Here is a 10,391-nt window from a genome sequence, read left to right on the forward strand (position 1 = left end):
AGAAGGGGTCAGCTCTTTGAATAGTTAAAGAAAGAACATTTCAGACCAAGGAGACAGTAAGTACAAAGTCCCTGGGGTGAGAGACAGAAGGATCTGTTTCCCTGAGAGAGAAGTCAGATGAGTGAGATGAGAAGCAGGCAAGACAAGAGCCACAGACCCTGGAGGACACCAGAAGGAGTCTTAGTTTTATTCCAAAAGCAATGGGAAACAATAAACAGTCTTTAGATAGGGGAGTGGGTGATTTATTTATAAAGGTCACTCTGACTGCTCCGTGAAGGATAGATTTGAGACTCACATGGCCGCAGGGAAAATTTGAGATGGCAGTGGTTTGAAGTCAAATGTTGGTGGTGGAGCTGGGACGATAAACCGCTATCTAAGGCACAGAAACTTTTTTTTTGTTGTTTATTTTTAGGGCCGCACCCATGGCATATGGAGGTTCCCAGGCTAGGGGTCGAATCAGTGCTACAGCTGCTGGCCTATGCCACAGCCACAGCAACGCAGGATCCAAGCCGCATCTGCAGTCTACCCTACAGCTCACGGCAACAGTGGATCCTTAACCCACTGAGTGACATCGAACCCTCAACCTCATGGTTCCTAGTTGATTCATTTCTGCTGCGCCACAACAGGAACTCCTTTTTTGGGGGGTAGGGGGGTAAGGCACAGAAACATTTAAAATGTTAATGTATGTAGTTTAGCTCTGTAACGTGCTTTCCCTGGTCAGTTCTTGGTTCTCATTTTAACTTGGCCCATCGGCAATAAGCTGACTGATCATTCCTTCCTTTTCAAAAGGCTTTCTCTCCCTGGCTTCCAGTACATCACACGCTTACTGGTTTCCTCCTACCTCTTCAGCCACTCCTTCTTGGTCTCTGCTAGTTTCTTCTTTTCTCCTCCACTTGTCAATGCTGGAGGATCCCAGGGTTCTGTGGTGAGATGCTTCTCTTCTCCAGCTTCACTCACTCCCTTAGCTATTCCATCCAACGTCGGGTTTAAATATCATCAATATGCCCATAACTCCCAAATGTGTTTCTCCTCTGACTTCCAGACTCAAATGTCCGACTACCTGCATAACTGCCTGCCTGGTGAATTACATCCCTATCTTCATACATCTAAAAACTAAGCTCTTCATCGCTCTCACGCCTGCCAGAAATCTGTTCTTCCCACAGTTACAATCCCACACCAGAACCTTCACATTTTCCAGTTTCTCTGTGTGACCAACTCTTTCTACAGAAATCCTCATCACTTGCTACCATACTCCTTCTCATCTTTCTCAAAGGCCACTTTTCCTGACCATGCTCCCTGCCATCCCATTTTAAATTATTATACCCTTCTGATACCCTTAACCCCCTCCCTGCTCTAATTTTCTCCCTAGCACTTATCTCCTTGTAAAATAATTTCTCTTCATGTTTGTTTAGTAGCTGTCTGTAGTCACAAAAATACATGCCCCATGAGGATATGAATTTGTATATATGTTAACTTGATGTTTTCCTAGTTTCTAGAATGGACTCTGATATTTAGAAGATGCTCAATAAATATGCAGTTAAGTGCATGAATGAATAATATAAGTTAAAACTATTTCTTCTTATTAAATAAGGATGAGAAATATGAGACTATTGCCTGTCTGGTATTCTTTGCCACTTGTCTACATTTCTGGCTGTTCAGTTTGCAGTGTATTTTGACTGGGAAAGAAAGATGGTAACAAAGATAGGAAAGAATCTTAAGAACAGGTTGTTTGCAGTGCGAGATAATAACAAGGTAATAGAACCCAGAAAAAGGCAAACATGTGAAATGAGTCACAAAGTCAAGAAAAAGTTACTGCGATCCTAGCAACAATATAAAAAGGAGTAACATATAAATGTTCACAGGATGACATACTTCATGGTATCTGGAACTAACTTTTTCAAGACTCTAAGCTACATCAAAGTTATTCCTTTTTCTCCCCATACAAAATTGTACCCAAAACGTGAAAAGTTGTAAAACATGAAAAGTGAGCCAAACATGTATTAGCATGAATTAGGCATTATAAGACACTCAGAAACAGAACAAATGGTGAGTTATGAAATAATTTCTTTGTTGATTTTTATTCTGACCCCAGCAGGAAGCCACGGTACAACATTTATTAGGAATTAAGGATTGTAATAACAATGACTCTCCACTCCTTAAACTTTGTATCTCCAGGGCCCTTTGGCCATGTTCTGCGTCCACAGCACTGACCCAGTCCCGGGACCACCACCTGCATCCTACAGGGTACCTCCTCCTCAGGCCCCCGGAGAGTGCCGTTCAGGCAGCCCCCGCCCCAGCGCCCTGCCTCTGCTTACCAACGCCGGTGGAATTCGTGCTTCTGTTCCTCCGTTGTAGCTAAAGCCTTCTTTCTCTTCATAAAGCCTAGCAACTCCTGGATCTCCTTCTCACAGGAGACCAGGAGTGGGTTTTTAGCATCCAGTGGCCCATAAAACACGGCAAGGGGCAACGAATCCTCATGGCAGGTCGAGTGAGGCACTGGGCTCAGCGAGCTCGCCTTCGACTCCAGGGGTGATTTTGAGATCGCGGTCGAGGTGGGGGGTGGCGTGGGCGGCGGTCCTGGTGGCGACACCGAGGTGGGAGACAAGTTGGATGGGGAGAACGAACAGGTGCCGTGCGCCGCCATATTGCCAAGACCCTGGCCTCACCAGGAGTGTGTGTACACGCGGTTGCCTGGCAACGGTCTCCCGGCAACCAGGCATCCCGCGTGCTTTTAGGGAAACACAGCGGCCCCTGGAGGGCAAAGGAAGAAAGAACCGGTTCCAGAAAGCAATACTGCTCCTACGGTGTTTTTGTCCTCCTGCTCATCGCTGTGTGAGATAAGAACTGAGAGAGGGTTCTGGGCGGAGAGCCAGAAACTTAGGATCACAAGCCCAAACTATACCGTTTTCCATTTCAACCACTTAATAATGATAATGATGGTCATTAATACATTGCCAGGCATTGTTCTAAGCATTTGAAACTAATCTCATTTACCTCATTTAATCATCATTATAGCTTTACAATATTATTAGTATCTCTGTTTCACAGTTTAAGAAACAAAAGTTGAGGGACGTTAAGTCATTTGACCAAAGTCAGAGTAAACCAAGTCTCAGCCTTCTGACTCCAAAGCCTTTGCTCAAAACGAACAGGCTGTATTGACCATCCCCTGAAAACGAGTTTATCAATTGAACTGAAATTAAGAAAATATCTGACAGTAGTTTAAGAATCAAGTACATGCAGCTGATCCATTGTGGTCTCTCTTTTTGTACCTTGAGGTCTGTAATTGTGAATGATGTTGATGCCTGGTAGTTAAGATTGCTCTATGGTTATTCACTTGTATTTCAGCCTTATCCTAATTAGCACTGTGTTTCTAAATTTATGAGCATTTTTCTCAGCCTTAATCATTGGCCATTAATGTGTACTCATGCTTGAAGTGGTGATTCTCAAAAGACTTTTGCATTTTAAACAGGGATTTTAGGAAACTTTGTTTCTGATAAGGAAACTGTGGCCTCAAAGGAAATATTAGGGGGCGAGGGAAGTTCTCTCCCTACATGATGGGTAATAGTTAAGTTTATTTATATCTTTAAAGTATGAGTCTCCAACTAGTACAGGACTTGCTTTTTTATAAATTATGCAGAGCCAAAAATTGTTTAAGAGATGGTTCAGAAATATTTGATGGCTTAAGAAAATAGGCCTTTAACACTGAAAACTGTTACTGGTTCTGCACACTTAAAAACAAAGACACTAACTAAACACCCTGTGAACCTAATTTCCCGCTTAAGATTAAGAAGCTTGTTGGACACAGCCTGATTTCTTTCAGGTCTGACCTAATTTCTTGCAGACTCTGTGGACCTGTGCTAATTTGTGAGACTGGCCTAAGATGTCATGTGTACTGTATTCTAATATTCTTTGAAGGAAAACGATGATAATTTTGCTCTTCAAGTCACGTAATTATGGCCAAAAACCTTCTTGGCAAACAGCAAGGTGCTCTAACACCCCACGGTAAGGAATTCAGTTCTCTAATCAGGATGTAGAAATCAGTTCTTTGATCAAGATTTTGTCATGTCTCTAGGTGAGCAATAAAAATGTCAAGACTTTAAAGAATTTAGGCCTAAAGAAATAATTCCTCCTTGAGGTATTTACAGAAAGTATTAATAGACCTTTTCAAAAAATCAGTTTGGTAAATTCTTTCCTTTTTCACCTTCTCCTTGTTCTTACTGAACAGACGTGTCCACTTCAGAATAATTTGCCGCTGTAAATACTAAAATATAGTACTATGTTTTATATTGATGAAAGTGAAACTGTGGGATAAATTTTAAAGTAACCAGAGAGGAGGAAAGAAAAAGAAAATAAATAAAGTGGGTTCTTTCTCCCCCCACCCCCCGCCCCCGCCCTGGCTTCTCTCAAAAACAACCTGTCAGGAGTTCCTGTTGTGGCGAAGCGGAAACGAATCTGACTAGGATCCATGAGGATGCAGGTGCGATCCCTGGCCTTGCTCAGTAGGTTAAGGATCCAGCGCTGCCGTGAGCTGTGGTGTAGGTCTCAGACGTGGCTCAGATCCTGCATTGCTGTGGCTGTGGCGTAGGCCAGCAGAGGTAGCTCCATCTGGGAACTTCCATATGCCGTGGGTGCAGCCCTTAAAAGCAAAAACAAAAACAAAAAAACCTTCCATAGTACAGACATATTTCAAAGTCACTGGTAAAAGAAAATGTGACTAATTAAATTCAAATACTTAAATTATGAAACATTGCATCTTAGGCATTGTCCTTCTTGAACACACTAAAGTTAACAGGCCATACCTTTCGGTAGTTTTTGAAAGCTTGTCTGAATATTTAAATGGGTGCTATATTCTGAATCACCATTGTGGCAAGATGCATGTTTCCATTTTCTTTCGTTTAAATTATATTTGAATCATTTTTTAAAACATTTTCCAGCTAATCTTGCTTGTAATGAGATGCAGCTATTAGACTATCTTTTCTATTTCCTTGTCACTGTGCTTTATTCTTTTCGCTGTTGTGGAAGAATAGAGCTCTGCAACTGACAGCTAAATAATGTAAATAGCTTCCTTATAAATAATGTAAATTGCTGTTTCCTTATAATTAGTGTCTTTGCAGGCTGCAGGGATCTGCTTTGTTCATTTGAGAGTCCTTATCATTTAACGTTACTGTTGGAGAAAGAATAAATAAGGTTCATCTTCTTTCTCTTCCCAATTTAGTTGTTAATCATTTGTGCTGTCCCAAATATGTGCTTATTTTTTAAAGCCCAAAGACCTCTCTTGCTTACCTCACTATCTCATATTTAGACTTTTTAAAATTTCATGCTTTCATTTAGTGAAATGTAACTCTTTAGTGTATCATAAATGTATAGATGAACCTCCTTTTTCCGACAAGAAGCAGATGACATGTTCACAACTAACCCTAAAGAAGGCATGCTCTGAAATATGCGGTGATAGATTTTTAAAATACTACAGGTAGCCCAAGGTGAAGCTTCGGACTGGAGGGAGAGCAGAGGATTCCAGAGGAGGTGATGTTTTAGCCCTGATCTCTAATTGCCCTTCCTTAATAGGAAGATCCTTGCATCAGGGGTTTGCCTATTTACTGTGATAACCTAGCCCTGAAGCCTGACCGCTGGCAGACGTGTAAAGCTTTGTGGGAGTGAGTGAATGGAAAAAAAAAGACGAAGAACATTTAGAAGGATACCCCTGAGAGAAAAGACTGAGTAAGGTACAAAGTCATAAACATAAACAGCAAGGTAAATAAAAAATTTGCCTAGTGTGGTGAGCCAGAGACTGCAGAAGCTGAGACAGAAAGAGAAGCATGATCAAATAGTTAGAAAATGCGCTAAAAATTTTGACTTAGCTCTATATTCAGTGTGGAAACTAACTTAGAAAAACAGTGTAAGGTAGGGGTTGTAAATCCAAATTCTGGAGTTCGCATTGTGGTGCAGCAGAGATGAGTCTGACTAGGAACCATGAGGTTGCGGGTTCGTTCCCTGGCCTCGCTCAGTGGATTAAGGATCTAGCGTTGCCCTGAGCTGTCGTGTAGGTCACAGATGCGGCTCAGATCCCGTGTGGCTGTGGCTGTGGCGTAGGCCAGTGGCTATAGCTCCAATTGGACCCCTAGCCTGGGAACCTCCATATGCCACGGGTGCGGCCCTAAAAAAAAAAAAAATTCTGGGGCCAGAAAACATGGTTTGAATACCCAGTTCTTCCAAGTTACTTAAGTTCACTGTGCCTTGATTGCTCCATCTAAGAAAGGGGGATGGAATAATAATACTACATACCTCATAATTTTGTCTTGTTTGGAATTAAATGAGTGAATATACGTAACACCCATAAAACAGTGCTAGGCACAAAGTAATTTCTATAGAAGTATTTGCTAGTACAGTTATTCACTTGAGAACCATCAAATGTTTTTAAGCAGAAAAGAACATGACCCAGTCTATATTTTACATATTTTAGGAGGAAAACTCCTTTGGTAGAATGAACGTGCATTGGTATGAAGGAGGTTACATCTGATCTCAGTTCCACAGATCATCACAACAATTGCATATAGTCAACAATGAGACAGAAGGGGCCAAACTAAAACCAGGGAAGACACCAAGATGGAATCGGGAGGAAACCAAATTCTGGTCAATAAAGTGAAAGAGTCATGCACTAATATGTAACTTATATAACAATTATATTAAATATAATTAATATATAGTATATACGTTATGTTATACATAGGATTTTTTTTTTGTTTTATATATGTAACACACATACACAGACAGAGTTGTCATAAAAGTGCTAGAAGAAACTCTAATAGAGTATACTTACTGAAAAACTTTCCTAAAAGCCACAGAAGTAAAAGACCAAAAGAAAAATACTGGTCAGCTTGAATACATGAAGACAAACTTTTGGAGGGATGAAAGATACCACAACAAAAGTGGAAAAACGAACTGTACCCTGGGAAAAGAGGTTTTTAATGTCACACCTACTGTGCAGCTCCTGTATTGATAAATATCAATAGCAGGTTCAGACTAACAGACCCGATAAAGAGACTGCTGGGGTAAATGAAACAGGTTTGCTTATTACAAGCTACCGGAGGAAGTCAGTGTAGAAAGGTTACACAACAAACAGATGACCGACCTTGTCCAGGACAGATGCGAATACAAATTTCTAAAACCTAAAATCCTCACCGGTGGTACCCAATTCTGCATGGTAATATCCCTGCATCTTTGAAGTTTCTGATGCTGGAACAAATGCCTGCAATTCCTCTGGAGTTCAGTATTGCTTAAAACTTAATACTGGCATGCGTGGACATTTTCTGATACTTCTACTTGGCTCTTCCACCCCTAACAGATCAAATGCCACAGGTTAGGGGTCCCATGCTAGGGTTCTGCTAAATACTAAGTTGCCCCTTCGATCAAAGGTTCCGAGTTGGTGAACTGCCAGAGATCTGGAAACAAGATGAGGAACCACAGTTTCCCACTGCAGCAACTAACCTCAGATGTCTGCTCACCATTTCTTGACTTTTCTGATTCTACACATCGAGCCACACCTTTGCGGCCTGCTCATCCATTGGTCTTGACCCTGTAACACCATGGTCCATTAGCCAACACCACGTATCCCTATAGGTAAAGGGACCTTGGTGTCACTCTGGCCTGGCCGTCCCTTCTGGTAATTAAATCTCAGGCCAGCCTTTGTTAACTGTTGCCCCCTGGCCTTTGCCAGTCTGGAATTACATCATCCCTGCTGATATGAAACTCAGTTTCATGGCAGAATTCTCCACCGTCACCTCTGGCCCACAGGAGACTGAACGCTCTAAGCTTCTCTAAAGATGCAGTGCTCACCCCATTGCTACACTTCTTACATTCTCGGGGATATTTCAGGGCACATAGCCAGGCAGCAGGTTCTTAGGAGGTCCATAAGAAAACATTCCCATCTCTTTGGGCTTTCTGGCCCTTTCTTCAAAATCGCACTGAGCAAGTTCTGCATCTTCATTTCCTGTAGAGCATTATCAGGTCTCCACATCCTGATGTTATTAGGATACTGGATCGTGGCTGGATAACCCCCTATGAATTAATTCTCCCCTCCCCAGCCTGCATGCTGTCCTCCTGGTCTCACATACTCAAGACACACTCCTATGCATGCTCCCTGCAGGGTCAGCTAATACCTCTCAGCCGGATCCTGCCATTCCTTTGGCACGTGGGCTGTTTCTTCCCAGAGCAGAGCTTGTACATTCCTGTTTTGGCTGTGCCGAAACGTGTCTGGTTTTTAGCCAGGAGGTAATGAAGGGTGTTGGGGGCATAGCTGGAGGAAAACAAGAATCATCTTGAAAGGCACCTGCTTCAGATGAGGTCATTGTATGTTCCTCCAGGCAAAAAGAGACTGTTTTTCTCTGGCAGGTGGTTGGAGGCTGTTTCTGCAAGCCCGGAAGGTTCGGGGGGATTTAAGAGCTCCAAATTCTTAGGCTTGTCTGCCTAACGATCTCCATGTCAGATCTCTGGGTCCCATTCTTTTCTTGGAATCTCTGCTACATAATCAGGCTGCAGGCCCGATTTTCAGCAAAGTCTACCCAGCCATTGCCCTGAGCTGCAATAAAGGCCATCTGACTCTCAGAGAATGTTTGCAGACCTTTCAATGCCTTCGAAGGAAGCCACACCACAATCCCTTTAATTAATATTGCCCCATACTGACTAAGCACCATAGCTATTTCATCTCGCTGTACCTTGCTCTCTGCCTGCCCCACATCACAATGAAACCGTGGGTGAAATCACCGCACACCGAGTGTGCTGCCCACCTGACTTATTGCCGCAATTGGCTCCCTGTTGCTTTCAGGCAGTGGGTGATTCAACTCTAAAATCCTCTCCTGGGGGTCCACCTTTTATAGCTCCCTCTTACTGCAGCAACCTGCGTCCTCAAGAAAATAGAGTTTGAGGCAAAAGCATCAGTGCTAGTGCTTTGTTTCCTGGTGCAAGTCCCTTGAGGCGAGAAGGAGGAAAAAGCAAGTGAGATCTGAACTGTGATGATGGATTTCCTGCGCCCACTTGCCTGGGCTAAGGGAAGCCCAACTAGCTAGTCAAACCTTGCTTCTGGGTGTGTCTGTGAGGGTCTTTCTGGAAAACATTAACATTGGAATCAGGAGATGAGTAAAGAAGAACCGCCGAGGCTGGTGGGCCTCAGCCAGTGCCTGGAGTGTCTGAACCCAACAAAAAAGGCAGAGAAAAGGTGAATTTGTTCTGTCTGCTTGAGCTGGGAAATCTCTTTTTTCCTGCTTCGGACATGGGCACTCTTGGTTCTCAGGCCTTTGGACCAGGGATTGAATCACACCTCTGGCCTTCCTCGTTCTCCCGTTTCCAGATGGCAGATCATGGATTTCCATGATCACGAGTCACTTCTTTGTTGTGTGTGTGTGTGTGTGTGTGTGTGTGTGTGTGTGTGTATCGTATCCTGTTTCTCTGTGCCTAATACAGATGTTGGTACTGAGCCATGTTACTGTTGTATAAACACCTTGAACTGTGGAGGTAGCTTTGGAACTGGGTAATGGATAGAGGCTGCAAGGGTTTCAACAAGCACGCCGGAAAAAGCCTCCGTTGCCATGAATGGATGTTAAGAGAAATTCTGGTGAGGACTCAGAAAGAAAAGAGGAGAGGCTGCAGAGAAAGCCTCAGTTCTCTTAGAGAATAACGAAGTAACCCGAACAGGATTTCGGTAGAAATGTGCATTTTGATGAGGTCTCACTCAGATGGAAATGAGTGATTGGACAATGGAGGAAAGTATTCTTCTTGTTAATGAAAGTGGCAAAGAACGTGGCTGCATTGTGTTTGTATCCTAGGGTTTTGAGGAAGGTAGAATTGGGGGACAAAGAAATGACTATTTAGCTGAAGCAATCTCTAAGCAGATGGCCAAAGGTACAGTGTGACTCCTCCTGACTGCATATGGTACAACATGAAAAGGGAGACACAACCAAGCAAAAAGATAGCTTAAAGATTTGGAAAATTTGGAGTTCCCATCGTGGCTCAGTGGTAACGAAACTGACTAGTATCCATGAGGATGCGGGTTTGATCCTTGGTCTTGCTCAGTGGGTTAAGGATCCGACATAGCCCTGAGCTGTGGTATAGGTTGCAGATGGGGCTTGGACCCCACAGCATTACTGTGGCTGTGGCGTAGGCCAGCAGCTGCAGCTCTGATTAGACCCCTAGCCTGGGAACTTACATATGCCTTGGGCATGGCCCTAAAAAGCAAAAAAAAAAAAAAAAAAAAAAAAAAGAGAGAGAGATTTGGAAAATTCTCAGTCTGCTCTTTTTGTAAAAAATGAAAAAGAATCTTTGTAAAGAACACTAAAAATGTGGCCAAAAAAATCATTCAATGAGATTTTTGTGGATCAGACATCTCTGCAGAAGCTAGG

At 42.9% G+C, this 10,391-nt stretch overlaps 1 protein-coding gene across 9 annotated transcripts in view; it reads right to left on the reverse strand.

Moving 5' to 3' along the window:
• Positions 1-2,673, reverse strand: part of CFAP54 (cilia and flagella associated protein 54) — a 312,009-nt gene extending 309,336 nt beyond the window's left edge. For all 9 annotated transcript variants that reach the window (XR_014804323.1, XR_014804322.1, XR_014804320.1 and 6 more), the window contains exon 1: positions 2,316-2,673. Coding sequence is in view for 4 of the 9 variants with exons in the window: in XM_084957512.1 (XP_084813638.1) it covers positions 2,316-2,644 (329 nt within the window). In the remaining 5 variants the exon portion in view is untranslated. The remainder of the gene's footprint in view (positions 1-2,315) is intronic.
• Positions 2,674-10,391: the final 7,718 nt, after the last annotated feature.

Source organism: Sus scrofa, chromosome 5 (assembly GCF_054392235.1).
Source record: "Sus scrofa isolate SSC_HxYL_T2T_F1_AM1 chromosome 5, Sscrofa_HxYL_maternal_Yorkshire_Landrace_v2.0, whole genome shotgun sequence".
Taxonomy (NCBI): domain Eukaryota; kingdom Metazoa; phylum Chordata; class Mammalia; order Artiodactyla; family Suidae; genus Sus; species Sus scrofa.